This window comes from Chlamydotis macqueenii, chromosome 7 (assembly GCF_036417535.1).
Source record: "Chlamydotis macqueenii isolate bChlMac1 chromosome 7, bChlMac1.mat, whole genome shotgun sequence".
Classification (NCBI taxonomy): domain Eukaryota; kingdom Metazoa; phylum Chordata; class Aves; order Otidiformes; family Otididae; genus Chlamydotis; species Chlamydotis macqueenii.
The window spans coordinates 37,502,577-37,523,246 of record NC_141562.1 but is presented as its reverse complement, the minus strand read 5'-3'; the positions used below and the strand labels follow the sequence as shown (position 1 = coordinate 37,523,246).

General features: G+C 43.2%; 1 protein-coding gene across 8 annotated transcripts in view; it reads right to left on the bottom strand.

Annotated features, from left to right (window-relative positions):
• PTPRE (protein tyrosine phosphatase receptor type E) overlaps positions 1 to 20,670 on the bottom strand; it is a 98,520-nt gene that overhangs the window by 58,035 nt on the left and 19,815 nt on the right. For 2 of the 8 annotated variants that reach the window (XM_086752104.1, XM_086752105.1), the window contains exon 2: positions 14,430 to 14,510. The exons of 4 other annotated variants lie outside the window; for them this stretch is intronic. In XM_086752104.1, the coding sequence (XP_086608230.1) occupies positions 14,430 to 14,494 (65 nt within the window). In that variant the 5' untranslated portion in view covers positions 14,495 to 14,510. Of the gene's footprint in view, positions 1 to 5,765; positions 5,786 to 14,429; positions 14,511 to 18,471; positions 18,518 to 20,670 lie in introns of those variants that run through there. 2 more of the 8 variants (XM_086752112.1, XM_086752110.1) reach the window with 2 other exon arrangements.

Here is a 20,670-nt window from a genome sequence, read left to right as displayed (position 1 = left end):
GTCTCCGAAATCTAACGGCTGCAAAATCCAGCGCAGCAGTGAGTTGGACTGCAATGTGCTCGGCCCAACTTCGCTGTGACCCCTGAGGAAGGAGGATGCTCACGTCATTTCTAAAATGCGTATTTGTGTTTGAAAACACAACTTTATGGGTCATTTCCTCATCAAAATGAAAACGACTTCGAAAACAATGAGTCTTTATATGTAAATAACTGTCAAAGAACACTTTCATGATGCACGAGCACTCATTTCTAAGATATTTTCAGGATTTTTGTCTTTATATGCCTATAATCTTTAATTCCTTTAAATCATGAAATATATTGTTTATCTGAAAGTAAGCCAAATTTTTTTGTTAATAAGGTGGCATCATAGGTATGAAAAAAAACAAGGCACCAAAGAAAGCTGGGAAAAAGGTAAAGGATTACCTTTTAAATGAGGAAAAAAAACCTTGGATCCAGGTAATGTGTTGCTTTACAAGGCAGGTGAAGGTGTGGGGCTACCTGCAGGTAGTTTGAGCAGAAAACACTGGAATTTTCATTTGCATTGCAGAACAGCTCTGTAGCCCATGCTGAAGTCAGACCGGAGAACTACACCATATAAAAATTATTTTCATTGTGATCATATTTAAATGACTTAATTAGATGAGTTTAATTGTGAATGGTTTCAGAAAACCAGCATCTGTGCGGAATTTTTGAATGCAGCTGCTGGAACGCACTTAGATACGCCCCAAAACTGGGATTCCATATATGCAACGCGTACATTGACTTAGGGGAAAGAGCGTATCGTCTGGTGGAACGCAGCCCAACACGCATATCTCCCGACAATGGAAGCAGTAAGCCAATAATACTTTTCTCTTCCATTCTTGTTAACCAAAGGATTACGAGCCATTCTCATCACTGTGTTTTTCTAACCACTTAAGCTAATACAGCCAATACATATTTATTGAAATTCTTCACGCAAACCCAGCAAAGCCCTTGAAATTTAAGCCAAAAGCATTAAAATAATCTTCAAGTCTTCTCAGGGGCTGTTTTAGCCATGTATTTTATACGGTCTCGGCAGTAATCTGATAAGCTCAAATAATTCTGAGACTCAACTGCAGATGCACAGAGCATTCTCAGAAATGCTCAAGATCACCTGAAAATGTTCCAGTTTGATGTTCACTTGGGAACAGCTCTTTGAAAAAATATAACTTCAAACACGAGCAGAGTCTAATATCCACCGCTAACAGACTTGTAAAGTGTCCGTGGAGACCTGCTTGTTCAAACACAGAACAACCAAAGATTACAGTCGTCATTAAATAACGTTCTTTTAGAAGCGCGGCTGGAGATTCCTCTCCACCTTCTAATGACAGGGGACTACACTGGGCTGCAAATGGGAACATCAGCAGGGTTCAACCATATTGACTTTTGATTAAAAAAGTTTTTATTTAGGTGGGTATTCCTTGGATAATACCCATGGCTGAATCCCTGCCGCTGAGCATGAGATCCACAAATTACGGACCATTCAGTCAAACCACTGTTATCAAACCAGAGAACTTCCTATTCTGTATTTTAAAATATGCTTTAATTGTCAATGTTTGGTTTAAATGACTGTTGACTTTGAAATAAAGGCAACTTAATCCCTGGCTTGCTATTAGAGTAGCTATGATAATTTTTAAAATAATAGATTTGAATCATCAAAATCATGTATAGTCAATACTCGTGCTCTCTATGCATTCGAAAAAAAAACATTCCACTTTCTCAGGAAGGAAACAGCCTATGGAGCTGACCTACCCCACTGTCCAAGTTTTTCCACGTATAAACAGAGGAAAAACACCACAGGCTTCAAAAGTCAATAATGGGAGGAAAGAGGGAGAGGTCAGGTCTTTATTGCTAACTCCAAATTCTCCACCTGAGGAACGACAGATTTAATGGACCAAAATATAGTTCTTGAAAATAACCTATTGCTAAGATTACACTTATGAAAACAAGTTAGTATGTTTTTCTGACTAATGATTGCTCGTTATCTTCTTGAATTCACAATAAATCTTGGAAACTCTTTTTATATGCTACAGTGGAAGCAGTCCTTCCCAAATTACACTGAAAATATTTCAGCAAGTTCCCTCAAAGTCTAAGGTTTCTATGAGAAAAGCTTTCCCACAGATAAATTCAGTGTATCCGTATCTATAATGTAAAAATAGTTCATATTTCTATATATCATACGTGCGATTAAGACTCCAAATCAAGTCTTCAAATCAGGTATAAAGGTAATTGTGGAAGGATAAAAATCCTGTGCCTTAGATATGAAGTCTGGCACCTCGATACATCAGAAAATTTAATTGGGCAACTTTCATTGCCTTTAATACCTAAAAATGTATGGATTTAGGCTTTCAAACCAAAACATACGAGTAGTTTGTGCAAAGCCAGAAGACAACCCAAGACTCCAACCATCCAGACCGGTGGGTGCTATCACTGGGAGACCCACATATTTCCCTACACCAACATTATGAACTAGAATAAAATCAACTTTTCTCAGTTAAAATACCTGAGCCTCCACTTTAAAAAGACACCGAGAAATCCAAGCAGGGCAGTACCTTCATGTATCGCTCCTGTCTCCTATGCCTCCTCCACTTGTTGGCTGCAGGCTCTCATCTACTCTTCTTCTTCCTCCCTTCCCTCATCAACGCAGATCAATAGTTAAAAAGCAGGAGCCAGAATAACACGAACGGATCTCGAATCCTCACCAAACCCCTGTTTGAGAAGGAGCTCACCAACTGAGATGAAAGGAGGAAGAGAAGGAAGGACGTCACCCCAGCACAGCCCCGCTGCTTGCGGGCACGGCGCGGCGACACGGCACGGGAAGAGCTAAGGAACGAATAACCACACTGATGTGGCACCAGTCCCCCTACTGCACAGGACCCAGCCTGCTGCTCAAATTAAAATTAAAATAAAATTATTTTTCAAAAAGCATGGTCTAGCTTGCCAAGCGAACTTGAATTTCCATTAGAAACGGTAAGATGTATTTGAAATTTTACATTTCACATTTATCAGCGAGGGGAAGCAGCTGCTATGTAACCTAGGTGTTATTAAAATGCCATATGTAATATCAGATGGTATTTTCTTACATGGTTCAGTTTCGGAGCTGAAGAGGACGTGAAATGGTAATTCTATGCAAAATAAGCTATGACTCAACAGCACACTGCCTTTATAATTATCAATTTATCCGTTTTTATTTACATGTTTTTGAGTTTTGTTAATTAGTTTCAATAATTTAGTAACTTCCTGATAAAACAAAAACCAACAATTTCAGAATTTTGTTTACAAAGAACCAGAGCGAACTGATACCTTGAGGACTGGCAAAGCAGCCCAATATTAAAAATAAGGTTGGAGGCATGACTGGGTGCACGGCTACCTCCTCCAACGTCTGAAAATAAAACCAGAAAACTGGACCCTAAACTTCACTTACGGGACCAAGGTGTTCTGGTTTTATACACGTACGTACACACGTTCCATGGGGGCTACACACAGAACTGAGGACTGCAGCAGACTTTTAGTTTGTCATCTTGCGCTTGGTAGCTTTAGAAATGTAATTAATGCAGTATTTCTTCTATATTTTTGGCTTAATCCCATTTATTTTTGTTTTCCCAGAACCGGCTCTTCTTTTCACTGGTTGCCTTGGCGATGTTGCGGTATAGCTGCTATGGGTTTCTGTAGCTTCCCGCCCGGTCATGGTACAAACTGGGGAGAGGAGCCCTTTGGCGGGCCGGGCACACGTCCCTCACTGAGTCCTAGCACTCGGTACGAACGCAAACCACGATCTTCTGCCGGGGCGTTGCGGCAGGACCAGAGAGCTACAACCAACTGGTGTCACAGGGGCTGCCGGAGCTGATACCTGAAATGGCAGGGGAAACACCGCCAAGCAGAAACCTCCGCCCTCACAGCACGGGTCAACTGGAGGTTTCCCTCCAGCACCTTCACGTAGGCTCCAAGTAGGAACATTCTCCTAAACCTCTAAAGAGATGAAACTAACCTCCTTGAACAGATATCCTCTGGCTTCTCACCGACAAGACAAGGCCTGCCTCAACTTGGACATACTAAATTATTTACTTGAGAACATTCTCCATGTATTCCAGCAAAGTTACTGCTGAATCACCCAGGAAATGCATTTATTCACATTACTGACGTTACATTAACCTCCAGTTGGGCTTGCTTTTGGCACACCCCAAAACAGCAGCAACATTTTCTCCTTCCAGAAGACTTTGGACCACGCCATTACTAAGAGGTCTCGTGTAGGACAACAGGCTTCAACCCAAAAATTCAGGCAGACCAAGGTATGAAGTCCCATCACCCACGGTGCTTTACTCAGGAGAAGTAAAGCCTCATACAAGCTGGCTACTACATTTGTCTTCGCTTCTGGAAGAGTAAAACAGGGGTGGTGCTCTTGAAACACAGTTTATCCCCTATGGAAAAGTGTAGGCTGTGGTCTGATTTACCGATGGGTTTATCTGCTCTTAAATGCAAGTATTTGGCAAGACCAGCAAACTGCAGGTTACAAATCACAGTCAGGGCAAACATCTGCAGCACCCCACCAGCAGCTCGTTCTGCAGAGTAGAGGGCTGCATCCCTTCTGCAACACCCCCAAGTCCCTGAATGCAAAGTCTGTTCTTTCCTGAAGGAGCTATTGCAGGGGAGAAGATGGATCTCCAGGGGACAACAGATAGTGAGGCTGCAATGGCTTTTTTCATCCTGCTTCAAGATCTGTGACCTGCATATACAAACACATACATTTCCACCCAACATTTAAAATTATTCATCTTTCAGATTATAAAGTCCAAAATAAAAATACAACTCAAGTCAGTTTACATCCTAGAGTCATACCTTTTCAGTAGAAAATATTTTATTAAATTAAGTCAGAGTGAGTGCTAACTTCAACTCCTGATGCCAAGCTTCAAACAATCGTGTGCCAAGACGTACTTACAAATTTAGAAGTCAAAAAAAACCCCACAAACCAGAAAGCCCCCAACAAGCTGTGTTTCTTCCTTTCAAAATAACGATGAGAACCAGTGGAGTCCTCAGGAGAATATCTAACGATTTTAAACCTGATTACGTATTCTTAATGAACTGGTTCGCACGTGCAGTTCCGCGCAGCAACGTGTCACTTGTACCAGTCCGCCCCGTAACAACAAACTGGACTGTCTGGTGCAATGCCCTTCGCATACAAATGTGAGGGGACTTAACAGATAGACTGGAAATAAAAATCAATGAAGAAAGCTGCTTCTTTCCTTTTCACTACTCACGTTTAAAAAAAAAAAAAAAAAAAAAAAAAAAAAAAAAAAAGAGGTCAAATCAATTCAGTGGAAGCTGGCTAAAACTGCCTGTTCAGGTTATCCTGCACACCCAGCACTGCCAGCACGACGCGCAGACGCCCAGCTGCTCCATCCAACCCCTCCTTGTCGTGCGGAGCAAAGGGATTTCTGCACCTTTGCACCACGAGTAAAGCGGCGTGCTTTTCAAACGCTGCCGGCGCGGGGAAGCCCAGCTATTTTGGGGTAACCGTCATGCTTCCATTCTGCATTCCAGTTGTGCACGGGGTGCATCACGGCGGGTCCACATCCGTGAGCGCCACGTGGACGTTACAGGTGCTTTTCTGAAGGAGACAAGCACCGTGCAAGATTATCACCGTGAACAACCATCGGAAAGGTGGATATTCCCTGATTCACAATACCAGGGGCTTTCCTGACCACAGAGACTAAGCACAAATGAAAATGAAAGGCTCTGCTTCCTCCTGACCTTGTTTATACCACGTCAACACGCCTGGTACATTATTCCGTGTGTGACATTCCCCTTTTCAACCCAGCTCCGCCTGCCAGCCGTAAAGCTTGCTTTAGACCTTGGACCGCAGTTGTTTTATCCAGTTATTGCTGCAGGTTGATGTGGAAACAGTGAGTTTTGTTTCCAGCGCTGGTTTAGCTGTGACCTATGTTTGCTCCCGTTCATTTCTGATGATAATCAGTATGGGTTTATTAACTGGTCTAGCAACCTCAAACTATTTTGCAAAAATTTATGTGGAGAAAACAGCAAAGTTCTTTAAAAATGATAAACATTACTGTACTGTGGATAAGCCACAGGAAAATATAGGCCTTCGGGGAGATGAAAGGAGAGCTGCAGGCTGGTACGTTGACCCCATCAGAATCCAAGCTCCTGAGACCTGCTAAAATCCTGAATCTCATCACTTTAACATTGACCCATAAATTTAAGGAGCTACAAAAAGCTGTGACATACAGTCGCTCTTTGAATCAAACTCTTCTGGTGAGCAGAGTTCACTGTAGAAGTTCGCTCACACCACCATGGCCACCAACACGGTACACATGAGCAGAGCCCAAGCCAACAACACAGGGAAAAGGCTGAAGGTCAACCCAACCCTCCCTCGTGCCTGCAGATGCTCTCAGCAACCTCTTCCCTCCTCCGGACAATCCCCTCTACCCTCGTGTCAAGACCACCATCTCCAGCAAAGCACCATATTCCTGCCTCCAGCTGAGAAGACTCCTCAGGAATTAGCAGAAGGTCCTTCAAGAGAGACAGCGGCTAAGGAGGAGTTTTCCAACCTTTATATACACTTTCACTATACACTTTCCCCCCATAATCTCATTGCATTTAGTGCATTTAAGAAGACAGAACCATACAGAGACCCATAAACCAGGCAGTTCTTCGATCTAACGCTTGGCCTCACCCAGCCAAGTTTTTAAAGTGAAGTTTTAAAGTGAAGTTTTCCACCACTCACTGGAAATTGCCAAGAATGGTTTCGTTTGCTCGGACTTTTGGTATCTACCCAGTTCAGCACCAACCTCAGCAGACTGCTAGAAGATGGACACACATCTCCAGGTGTGCTGCTTCATGTTTCGTTCAGTGTTGCGGTTCAGATGGAAGAGAACTCATTAGAGGAAATATTCATGCTTATCATGAGCAACGGTTCATTGATTCAACTCAAACTCAAGAGTGTGACACCTGCTTAACACCCATCTACTAATCCTCAAAAAGCTGACACTTTGAGAAAGAAAAATTACAGTTTTGTCATGGGAAAAAGTATTCACCCGGATAATTCCGAGAGCTCAAAACCATGCATTTTCCCTTTCTGCAAAAAAAGAAGTGAAAGAAATCGCATCTCCTCTGAGTGGCGTGACCCTTCTGGAGCAAAGAGCTGCTGTATTTTCCCACTGGTGCCTGGAACAGACAAAAGTGGAAGCTGATGACTAAAGGAACAACTAAAAATATCTGAAGTAGTCTGGAGCTAGAGAGCTGCTTGCCCTCGCTGCAATTGCCAAACACCACATTCAGTTTCACTGATGCTAACGAGTGCAACAGAAGTTCATTTACACCTCAGTTAACTGCCAAAAACGCATCTTTTCCACAATTAATGCCAGTTCTTCCTTCCTTTTGCTACAGTCCTGGTTTTTGCCTGACCCTTAGTGCAGCAAACCACTGCCTCACTGGTTTCAAATCTGGTTTGAAGGGAGCGGGTGAAAGAAATAAGAAGAGTGCATTTCCAACATATGCGAACGAGGGAAAATCTTGCACTGGATGGGAGCAGATGGATGCCAGCTGGTTTCTGAGATACAGCTGTAACTGTGTATATGTAAGCGAAATCAGGGAAAACTACCAAAGGAAGAACTCAGCACAGAAAACAGGGCGACTTTAGTACCAGCAAGGAGGCTGATGGCTCCTCTGGGACCTTCAGAGGTACGGACGTCACATTGCATCGGAGGTTTAAAGTCTGTTCTCAGCTCAAGTTGGGAGAAAAATTACAGCCTGTGCAAGAACGCCCCACGGCAGCATTAGCAGATGGGGCTTATTCACAACTAAAGTCCTCCTAAGTCCTTCTCAATTTTATTTTTTTTTTTTTTTGGAAGGAGACAAGAAGGAGGCAATGTAGCGTTTAATCAGCAGATAACTTCAAGCAGTAAATCTCAAGCAATAAAGTAAGGTTAAAGCCATCACTTGGAAGGAAGAGGAACTGGCAGATGCACAGTAACTAGGAAAATACGATGAGAAATAAATCAGGAGATGATGAGACCTCTTCCCCAGAGCAAAGCAGAGGCTGACGGAGGAAGGTGAACCCCCTCAGATCCTCCCCGGCTGCAGCACGCCGGGGTGTGAAACACCGATGCTCCACGAGCAGCCCTCACCCTTACCTCTGCCATTTGTCCCATCTGCCATCAACACACAATCCCCTTCTTTCTCTCAGATATCATCACCGTTAATTAGCAAAGTGCGCAAACATACGCTAATTTAAAGGGGTTTCATTCAGGAGGAGCTGATGGAAAATCCAGCGATTGATTTTCCCATCGGTTGCTGTCATCATTCCTGCTGCCTACAAATAAACAACTGAAATATCTGCTTCTCGAGGACGGCTGGTGTCACCGACAGCATGCATTTACTGTCACACTCCCTGCAGAATAAACTGGTATTTTATTACTGAATGCCTTTTAAAATCACCACGCGCACACGTATCTCAAATCCCTGGCAAAGCACGGAACATCCCAGGCAGTCACCACTCAAATCCTTACCAATTCTCTTGAAGACACGCTATCAAAAAGAATTGCTACTCTCCAACATATCTACTAAAAACAGAAGAAAAACTGCGTGTGATTAATAGTGCAGTAATAACACCAATAATACAGAAGGATACTCTTGGGAAATATTTAGCAGAAGCGAGTTTTGGGGTATTCAGAGCAGATTTTGTTACAGCTCACAAAAAACGAATTTTGCAAGGACTTCTAGAAACATTCATTTCTCTTCCTTAGTCTGCAAGTTGGATTTTTGCATAAAGGAATGTTTTCCTTTGAGGATAAGGACAAAAAAAAAACAAAAACGCAGAGTGGTTTCCCACCAGCCCTTGACAGCTGTCTCCAAGACACCACGTGTAGAAAATACAGAAGAGGGTCCCATTTGGAACCTTCTTGGAGTGAAACACGTAACAAACCTGTGAATTTGACCATCATGTTTAGAAATGCTGGCCTAATCCATCCAAAAATATGTTTTGGTGGAAAACACCCCTTGGTCAGATGTGCCTTGTTACCATGGGAATAGCTTTTTGGACTGAGACTGCATCCTGCATCTTTCTATTTTGGAAGTTTAAAAGTATGTTAACTTAAAAAAAAAAATAAATAAAAAATCCAGCATTTGTACAGGACACTGAGTTCCAAATCTGCAAGCTCTGTTTTCACAAACACAGAAGCAGACGAGCAAGAGCAGAGCCCACAACCTGGTACGGTCTGGCAGGCACACGTCCCGCCTTCGCTGCCCTTCGGCGCCAAGCACCAGCAGCATCCTCCAAAATAACGGGGCAGGAAAGCTCTTCCCATTGTAAAACCAGTTGGTTTCTGACAGGGCGGATTTCAAAATAAATAAATAAATAAATAAAAATTTCTTGTTTATTATGGCATCCTCTGAAAAAAAAGGAAGCTGGCAAGAGCTCCGCGCCTGCCCAGCCATCTGTTTCTGCTGACTGGAAACCCACTGGTCGCCCAGACTCACGCGGAGGACGCACAAACACACCCTCCCCTGCGCTTCAGACAGGCTCTGCATCCCGTTATTCGCTGGCGTGACATTTAGGTCACTTCTTTCACGTTACGTGTCGAGGGGAAAATCCAAGCAGGGTGTTTTTGGGGGGGATTACAGGGATGCAGAGGGGTCCCCAGCTCCCAGACACACGCTGGGGTTGTTAATCCAAGCAGAACGCTCGCACGGTGCGTGGCCGCTCTCGGCGTTTTACCAGGGAATAGTACAGAAATAATTCATTATTCCAAAATTCACCCCCCTCCACGCCTCCACTTCTCCGCAGAACAACCCAGCACCTGCATATTCACACTGTACGCCTTGAGGCTCGTTTCAGAAAATACATTTTCTTTTCATATGGGAAAGAATTTGAAGTTTTCACCAGAAGTGCAATTTCACAAGTATCAAGTCAGATTTTTGTGCACTATCGTGTCCGTTACTACTCTGACACAATAAAAATACACTGCCAACATGATATAGCTAATTAAACAGTAGCTGTTTAATAAGACAACTGTAAAACTTTCAGATGAGCTCAGATATCCCTTAGGTTACAGAAAGAGAATCACCTAATTTCAGTTTGTCAGGCACAGAAGGACCCAGAAATTACTGAAATGACACTTCTGGCTTCAGAGGATATGAAACTAAACCAGCCAACCTGACTTCCTTCTGAGAACCCTTTCTGACGAAACAGGTTTAAAATAGCATCCCCGAAATCTCCAGTGCGAAAGCAATACAGTTTAAAAACGTACAGGTGCTCATATTTTCACTTTTTTTGTTTGGTTGGTTTGCATTTTCGTCTCATATTTTGAGCAATCTGCTACCACACTGTAACAAATTTCTTTCTCTAAAACAAGGGGTCTTGCAGAACAGGGAATATTTCAGATCTCTTCCTCGCTCTCTGCGTTTCCTGGTCCAGGGGACGTTATCTTGGTTGTTTTTTCTCCTCTACATTCCGGACCACAATCACTCAAATCACAAATATACACCCGTACTTTTACACCCAAGCCATAGCGCCAGCTTCACAGAGACGAGTCACACACATGTACACTTTAGGGTAAAAAAAAACAGAGACCCAAGAGACTAAGGAAGGAGATCCTCCAAATTACATTTCCACTTTTCACCCACATAATTCATATTTTGCTGTTCTATAGTCCTCCCCCTAGTTTTTTTTATTTAATATCCCTGGAGAGATTATTTCAGGTCAACCAATGGACAGTCCACTAAAACTAATTTCAATTTATTTTCGTGTCCTTCAATCTAAACACACTAGTTGAGCTGTATTTCAGCAAGACCTGCACATCAGACGTGCTCCCCCTGTCCCAGTCCCATCTCCCGTCCCTGTCTCCCTGCATCCCCAGCCGTGCCCTCCTCTTCCAGCGGCATCCGGGCGGATTCACCCCTGCACGGCAAAACAGGAGACACACAGTCTCCTGGATTTCCCCTCTGTGCTCCCAAAGACGACACACGCCAAGAAATACAGGCACATATTGTTCAATTACATCATACAAACTGTTTGTTGTTGTTTTCCCTTTTTTTACCTGCTCTCCAACCGACGCAGAGCTGCCCAAGAACAAACGCCGCTGCCCCACGGGATCCATTTTTTCAGATCAGTTGCACGCTGCTGTCTGTCAAACTCAGCCAAAGATCAGCCAAAAAAAAAAAAAGGCTGAGCTTTTTTATAGAACAAATTCAGTGTGCTTGTCTAGTCCCACCCTGGTGATGGAAATCCTGATGGCTGAACATTTCGCTTGCGGCTTTAGCATGTGATAAGTGCTCATCCTACGGATTCAGCGGAATAACCTGAGCGACGCCGGCCACATTCTAACATCAACATTTTCCTCCTGTGACTGGAAAAGGAAACATTCAGGCTGATCAATGACCGGTTGAAGCTGCAACAAGGTGAAGTCCCCTCTTTTTTTTGCAACAGAGCAGCTAGTGAAAACGCGGCCGTGTATTTTCATCCCAGGAAATAATGGAGAAAATCCACTTGTGGCACAGGTAAACAAAATATTCAGGATACAGTGCTCAGCCTCATCACCCTCTATTTACAAACACCGGGGGAGGAGGGAAGGGGAAGTCATCACAACATTGTTGCTGCAATTTCCCTTCATCTCTACCAGCACACCACCAGCGTGTTCCCACACAGCCTCCTCCTCTCCGCCACGGGAAAACCCAGCTTGGGAAACCGGGGCTCAACTTCTTTAAACCCAGTTAACGGCAGGCTCTGATGCACTGCTCACAGCGCCCGGCTCCCTACCCCCAAAAAGTGGGCTCCTGCAACCCACTGGCATGAGATTAAACGCAAAATCCCATCTCCACCTACTTTGGTTTTTTTCATACGTGTAGGGAAGCATTTCACGAGACAGAAAAGGGACAGAAATTGTGTTTGAGAAAGATGCACAAATCTGAGATAGCAGGTACTTGTGGAAAAGTAACTGGATTTTATTTCCAAGTCAGGGTAATTTTAACAGTACTCTCTTTTCAGAGCTCAGCAGGCTCCAGAGGATTGTCTTCACAGAGACATCTGAAAGAACCAGTGAGATGGGAAAGCTAATTTAAAGCCTATTCAAAGTATAAAAGCAAGGAAATAGATTTCTGGGAAACCACGCCAACCGACATTATACAACTCCTGCTCACTTAGAGCAGGGTGGTGGGAAGAGGAGAGGTAAGAGTTCGGCCATGTGCTTTCTGAGATCGTGTGTTTCACATAACAACAACAAGGTCTTCTTCTTTAGACGTGATTAGCAATTGCTAATTGTGAAAAATTCAGAAAGGCAGGAGATAAACTTGAATTAACGAAGTCTCAAAATGCTGAAGAACTTGAGGCATCATTAGATGGAAGATCTGAACAGAATTTTTGGCAAGAAATCTTTCTGGTAGCTGCAAAACCAACAAGTAGCTCTGATTTGGCTAGATTCAAGCCAACCCCTTCTAGCAGAAGAAAGTGAGGATAATTTGCTCATGTAGCTCCGAGTGCAGCGTGCTTGGCAGAACCGGGCGCTCCCGCAACGGTAAGGCTTATCCCAGAGACCTCAACGGCAGGAGGCACTGCCAGGGTGCCGAGCTTCTCATCTCACACACTTTTCAATAGAAAAAAAAAAACCAAAAAACAAAAAACCCATCCTATATAGGTCATGCTGCTATACTGCTGTGATGGAGAGACGTGAAACCAAGCTGCATTGCTAAGGAGCTCTGCAGTCCGTGTCTGAAACACATCCCTTCCCTTCCCATCACATCAGGCACTGGCTACAAAACCCTGCCCTGTGGCACGCGTATTTTGTGCTTACGATCTGCTTTTCCTGCCTAAGTCATTAACATACAATTTAATGCAAGTCAGCTGTCTCAGAAAACACGTCTTAGCTTTATCAGAAGTAGCACCAGAGCAAGTCCCCAAAAATAAAAATCACACCCTCAATTCTTCTCCCTTCATACTCAAGTGTACCACATACCTTTCCTGAAAGGCCACCGAAGAACCATAGTAGTGAAAACTAAGTAAGACAAAATAAATGGGATTGTAACTCATTTCCAGGGTCCAACTGATTTTGCACCTACTTCACAGTCTTAATTATTTGGCCGTATTAACAGAAGTAAGCTACATAAAGATTTAAAAAAAAAAATAGATTGATGGAGAGCAGAGAGCCAAGTCTAATTATCAACAAAATTGATGGGAACTAAACTTAGATCAATACTAAGTCAATACTATTCTGTGCTTCAAAACAAAAACAAAACCCAGCAACATTAAAAAAAAAAAAATCAAAACACACTGGCTTCCAAGAGACCTTTTGTCCACAGGTCAAGTAGAGTGACTATAAAGGAAAACGTATTTGTGGGAAAAGAGCAAATTAAGTCATAAACATGAAATTAATCCCCCCATGTCTGAACAGCAGCTTTCGAGTTGCCACCAAAACCACCAAGAAAGCTTTAAAACTTCATGGCAAGAGCCAAACTCCTCGTCTTTCTGCATCTCTTGGCTGCTCGGTCATCACCTTCTCCGATCAGGTCAGCAAAAGAAAATTAAGATGTGCAACGAGAGACTAATGAAGGCGTTTGGCTGCTAACAGGAGGTTCAAAAGCAACACGCGTGCTGGGACTGGTGGGCAACTCTTCGGAAAATAGTGACACTGAAGGAAAGAGAAAAACCTTTTGACAAAGCTACATAAAATCCTGAGATACCTCAAAACTTGTTTTATGGAAACATCTTTAGCATTTTCATTCACCGACATCCTAGAAACTTTGTTTTCCGTCTCATGGAGCTTTGATTCTTTCAGGGAACCAACTAAAGGCATTACTAAAAATAAAAAGCAAACCAGATCAGCTTATCTTTCTTCCTTAAAAAAACCAAACAAACAAAAAAAAACCAAACAAAAAAAACCCCACCCTATTTCACAGCATGCTAATTAACAGAACAGAACCAATATTTTGCTATCGTGATTAAGAACAGTTCATTTTCAGCGTTTTTCTCAACAGCAGATCAATTTAAGATGCAATTACCACCAATGCAATTATCTGGCAATTTGCTCACGAAATGACTTTCCAAGATGCATTGCTGAGGCAAGGCAATGCCTTCTTTAACGTGCCTTCAAGCTAGTGAAAGATGAACCTGCAGGGACTATTTTCTAAACAACATACATCTTGATTCTTTAATAATAAAGTAAAACTTTTGCTTCACAAGCAATGACAAAAAATGAGGTGGAGCGTCAAGACACTGGGGTTTTTTCTCCTGATTTCACAAACAGTAATTACCAAGAATAACATTGTGATGGAGGACACATCCAAAAGGTTATTTTCAGAAAACAAAGTTTTTTACTTCATAGTATTATAACCATGGGACACAGTGAAGACCTGCTAGCAGGTGAATCGCTTTTTCTGCCCTTTACTCTTTCTGCTCTAACTACTTACTGGTTTTCACAACGGCGTTTCATGAGGAGCCGCGCTGGCGCCTGGGCAACAGAAATAAAAGGCATGCCATTCTTCAGGGATCTGGAAAAAGGATAAACAGGGAGGTGACAAAATCTGCAGGCTTAAAGTTACTTAGCTGGGTCAGAGTTAACATTTCTTGATCAGATTTTGGGGAAAGCTATCACATCACTCAATCACGACCAACGCAAACTGGTAAAAATAGGGGAAAATGCTGACTGCACACGCAACTGGCTGTCTCTAAGCTCAGTAGATAAAAAGGTCTTGAGAAGACCTTGCTGGCTCCAAAAAGGTCCCTGGCTTTCTACCCATCCCCGAGGACCAGCCCACGGTACCCAGGGGCACCGACAGCTCACGGTGCTGCCAGAAACCCAAACAACCTGCAACGTTACCTGCGCAAGCAGCAGTGAAAGCCAGGAGGTCCCCAGGCACAGCTGCTGCCATGTCCCGTCTCAACCAGAGAGCGATTTCCGACTGAAATGCAGAGGTTTGGGTGCTCAGTTAAACACGTACTGCACCCATGGGAGCTGTCTGCAAAGGCTGCAGCCCAATGTCCCCCTCCACATCCCAGCACTGACAATGAAACACTTCCCTAAGTGCCGCCCACTTGGGCTCCTGCTCCCCGTATAAGAAGCCATGGGCTTCTTCTCCCCATATAACCAGTTGCTCGTGCCCACTGCCTCCTGTCCTTGTGCTCTGCACCTTGGGGGAGAGCTTGGCTGGGTCTTCTCCATTACCTTCCTCCAGGTAGCTGAGGACTGCAGTTCAGTCCCCGCACTGCAAGCCCTCTCCTCCGGGCTTGCACTTCATGTCCTCACGCCCTTGCATTTGGCTTTGGCCAAGGCCAGGAGGCTTTTTGATGTTCCTCTGCACAGCATCCCTGCCTTCTAGCGCAGCAGCCGCTCCTCCCAAACCGGGGCCATCTGCTAACCTGCTGAGTCTGCACTTCATCCCATCATCCAGGTCACTGGCAGAGACGCTGCAGAGGAATATACGGCTGAATAACATCCCACGGAAGAATTATGTGTGAAGACCTTTGCTCTCATGTTTGTTCACATTAAATGAGGAACAGCTGCTGGGCGATCTGACCGCAGAGTTTGCTCCCTGCTAGTGCGCAGTAGCAGTCCTTTCATTTGGATCCCGTGCGTCTCCAACGATAACACAAGGATATCACACAAAAGTCCTGCGTGATCTCCTAGAAGGTCAAGAACATGCAAAACATGCCAGGTTTCACCATCTACCTTATACAAGCTTCACAGATATGAACTTATTTGGTAGTCGTCTTCATGACAAAACAAAAAAAAAAAATTTTAAGGGTCTTGGCCAATGTAAACAGGAAAAAAGCACTGTGTTCAGAGGTCAGGCTTTGCATGCCTTCTGTGCTTTTGATGTACAAAGGATGTTTGTTAGGATGTTTTAGATGTATACAGAATACAAAATCAGGACACTGACATCCAACTCTTGTACTGCACCTTAAAAAAAAAAAAGCAACTAAAATTGCTTCTTGATGAATACAAAATGCTTTAAGAGCTGCAGTTACTCAGCAGACTTCACTTGCTAATGTTTTGACTATTTCCCACACAAAAAAATGCTTGAAACTAGTTTACATGTGGCCCCCAAAGGCTTCTTTTAAGCACCCTTTTCCTCTTGAAATTGCATCTACTGAAAAGGCTGCAAGTCCTGAAAGACCTGAAAGAAACATGCCAAGTGGTTTTAAAACTGATCATGGGAAAGCTGAGGCAAGGAGCTCTGGAGACCACCTGGTCCAACCTTCTGTGGAACGCTGGGCCTTAGATCAGGTTTTCCAGGGGCTGTCAAGTGAAGTTATGAGCATTTCCTAAAGTTATTTTAGAACAGTAACTATGAAAATGACTTTCACCCCGCATTCATTAAGGAACTTCCTTTCATGCACAAACGAGATTAAAACAACTTTGAGGCATTTGCTGCATTCCCAGCTTGAGACAAACTCACGGATGAACCCTTGATCCTAGCAGAGAGGGAAAGCTGCACCAGACCTGACCCAGCCAAAACCCTTGGGTTACCTCAGGAATCTCCTCTCCATATACCTTCCCCAGCCTTCAAAACACAACGGCACTTCCCGAAGAGCAGCGAACACTGCTTTGTGGGAAGCCTGTACGATTCACAGGCACTTCTCTACACCCTTCTGTCCCAAAGCAGCACATCAGGACAGCAGGATAGGTCTCTGCAACTGGATTTCCAACATGATGGCACTTTATTTGACGCTGACGTCCTCCCACGGGCAGCGACACGCAGCGTAAATGCCATTTTTCTGGGGATCATAATTCACGCCGATGCCACACGGTGGTAGCACTACTAAAGGGATGGAGAGCAGCGAGCTCTCACAAAGCATTTGGGGGGTCACACACGGCTGCAAACTGTGGTATTTGATGTTCCTCTAGGAACCCCATTTCATCCAGCCTCCCCAGAGCCAAAACAAGAAGTCACCATCCTCATTTCAAAGAGAAGAACTTTGCACTGGGGTTTTACATAACGCCACTCAGTCACTTTTCTAATATCTCTGCCTAAATGGAACAATGAAGCACAGCAGACGCAATACAGACGGCTTGCAAAGTCATTGGAAACACACAGCCGCTATGGTTTTCACCACAAATGCATAAACCAGCCCTTAACAAAGCTGGACGTGGACAGCTGCCACTAAGTCCATTGTCTTAACGCCTACAAATTCAGGAGAAATCACCCTGCGGCGGCATGTTTCTCGGTCTCAGATGAAGGCAATCCCAAACCAGTCATTTATTGTCATCTATTTACAGAGCAACAGAACACAGTGGTTCCGTAAGATGGTTATAACCATCTTCCTAATACAGTCAGACGTCTTACTCAAGGTAAAAGTCAACCGAAAACAAGAAAAGAGAAATTAAAAGCCTTTTCAGCTTTACTTTGCAACCATCATTTATGCTTTTAAAACACAACTTTCCTACTGCCTAACGTGTTTCCCGAAAACAGAAATCCATGGATTGTCAGGGCAAGGTTTGCAAGCACTGGAAACAAGCCACTCCAGGTCTGAAGAAAGACCGAACAACCAAGAATTTGCTGCCACCATAAACCACGGCGGTCAGAAGAGGACACGGTGGGGAGGAGACAGCGTACCTGCCCTTAGGAGACACTTTGCCTTACATCATCTTTCATTGTAGCTGCTGTGGACAATTACATCAGGTTTCTTAAATTGTACAGTAGAAATTTATGCAAAGATTCCAACCCTTCAAAAGTTAATACTCAAAAAAAAAAAACCAAAAACAAACACCCCAAAAATCCCATCCTCAGTGACACTGCTGAGCACAGCCATCCGCCCTCCTCCCAGACCCCGAGCAAGCTCTGTGAACTCCTCGTGAATAACTCCTCCATCGAAAGCAACACTGCTGCATTCATTCAGAAAACAAAAACGGCATTGTGAGAAAATGTGCTGCTCACAATTCTGGTGTAATATCCTCAAACAACAGTGTAATGTCAAAAATGGCATTTTGCTTACCCTCACTTGAACAGTGAAACTTCTGGCGCTCTATAAACAAGAGAAAGTTTCAGGTCGTCGTCTTCGACAGAAGAAGACGCAGTTCTACCAAGACACAATTTTAGGATAAAATGAATATGTCTAAATTGCTTTCAAGGACTTTGTTCTGGTTTTCCGTTTTAACTACCGCACATTAAAAACTCAGATTATAGTAACTGAATTTGTGCAACTGCCCACATGGTGCAAAAGCACACAGAGAACTTCTGCCTCCAGCAGACTGCGGGTCCTTACGAAACGTCCCAGCGTTAATTCAGAGCCGTCTAAACTCATGAACACGAAAAGAAATCTTAATATGTCTGCCACTATGGTTTATGCTTCTTCCAAAAGAAAAAGAACCAACATAAAAGCAACTTTTCCAGTCTCGGGAGAAACTCAGCCTTCACGTATCCTCGCTCCTGCCAGCCTCCCCTTCTGCTGCTCCTCCCTCCCAGCACTGGCTCCGTCACCGTCACCTCAGCTAGGGCATCAAATTCCCACCTGGGACTGCATTATCCATACTGCTCCTTGGACTTCTTCAGGTTTCTGTGCTATCAAAAAAAAAAAAAAAAGAAAGAAAGAAATGGCCACAGAAGTCGTTTCAAAGACGGGTGTTTCTCAGTTGACGGCTCTATTTCTTCTGTCCTTTAGCAGTTATTGTAAAGTATACAGGTGTAGCACAGTGCAGCCATCTTCAGAAAAGGGTTTTCTTAATTTCTGAATATTTACCTTGTATTAAGATCAGCTGGTTAAAAGAAAATCAGCGTAACCTAACTATACTTACAGGCTATGTGACAATTTCTATTTTAATATACCTTTTTGGTTTGGAATTTTTTTGCAATAAGTGCCTTTCCTTTTCTTAAAAAAATAAAGGTATTTACATGATTTTTCTTTTTCCTCCAACTTAGCGAGGCTGCAAAAATAAAGCCTTGCCTACTTAAACATATTATTCAGGTAAGCTATTTACGGAAGGTCAGTGTTTATTCTTCGGACTGCAATCTCATCGAGATCAAGCATACAAAACCTCAACGCTTTAAAAATTGCACTGAAATGGGGGACTGAGGTTAAAAATACTAACAGAAAAAAAGGAGAGTAAAACTCTTTTCCACCCTTAACTTCAGTGTGAAACCTCAGCATCGCATGAATATGGACTTTGCATTTTATATATATATCACCACAAGCCTGTAAGGTGCCTTGGGACCTTTGAAGAAGGCACAGAATAAATGAAAATCATTTTAATTAAAAGCAAATTAAAGGGCCTCCTAATCCAGGCAGCAGTAGCAAATCCACAGAGACTTTTCAGAACATGGATCCTTGAAATTACATTGCTCATAACGCTCCCTAATTCCAGCTTCCTTCCCTCGCTTCCCCCCAAAGGAGGCTCTGAAGCTGCACGAGATCAGGTTTATTATGAAAATTCTGCTCTAGTTTCTAAAAAAAGATTTTGCTCTAGTTTCCGCGTGGCCAGAAGCACCAGCATCCACACGGAGCAAATAAAAACAAAACAATGAGAAAGGGAATGTTTTTCCTCACCGCAGGGAAAAAAAGATAAGATCTGATTTTATGCTTTCAAAAAGCCATTTCAACACCGATTGAGAAAGTTGGGGTTCTCCTCCGTGACAGGAAGCTTTTGAAATACAGCTCAAAAATAAACCGAGCAACTAGATACTAAAATATTATCATAGAAATGGCTTCATGTTAGAAAACTCATGGGGCAGAAGGAGGTACAGAAGTAAAATAGACATTATAACCGCAATCCTTCATTGTTCTCACAGCAGGACGCTCTTGGTGAAGTCTCACAGGTCTCTAGTTCACCCTTGCCTACGCTGATAAATAAAAGAATGAATTTTCAAACACTACTGAAAATGAACAGGAACGTAAAACTACTAATATTATGTCTAAAGGGCATTTTAACATGTATTTACCTCATTAAGCAATTGAATTCCTCCATTAAGACAAAAAAAAAAAAAAAAATCCCAACCTCGAGGGAAAAAAATCCAAGCAAATGAAGAAGAGGAACAAAAAAAGAAAATGGGCAAAACGCCTGGAGAAACGCTGCTTTGATTTTGACACATGGGAATAAATGGAAAAAAATATTCCGCTAACCCGCTTTTTTTTAATCAAAACATCTTCCATCTCGTGTGCAAATTTCAACAGCTGAGGAAGCATCCTACTCCATCTCCCCAAAGTGGTGTCAGCGTGTTTTATGTAAATACCAGTTAACAAGGGACGGGTGTTTGCAGCAAACATTTCAGGGGGCTGCTGCAGAAGCTCTGGATTCGCCCTCTGTGGCAGAGGAGAAATTGCAAGTCCAAAGGAGATAACAGGAGACGTACACAGAGGAGACAGGGGATTTTTTCCTTTTTTAAATAGCCAAGATCTATTTGTTATTGAAGAGTTTTAAATAGTTATTTAAGAAATTAACAGAAGAAAAACTTGATGACTAAGCTTTGCATCAATATGTCTTGAAAAGAACTTCATTTTGCAAGGTCCAGAAATAACGCGAGGGTTTGATAACACGCTCGTTCTGAAAGGATTACCGAGACCCAGACCATTCCCCCGGGACCATCAGAGAAGTGACAAGCTAAGGGGTAGAGGAGTGCGCTCACAAACAGGGATACCCAGGGGAAGCATCAAATTGAAGTCAAAATCTTGGGTTTTTGGGCAACGCCAGCTCACTCTGGCCAAGGCACCTCCTGC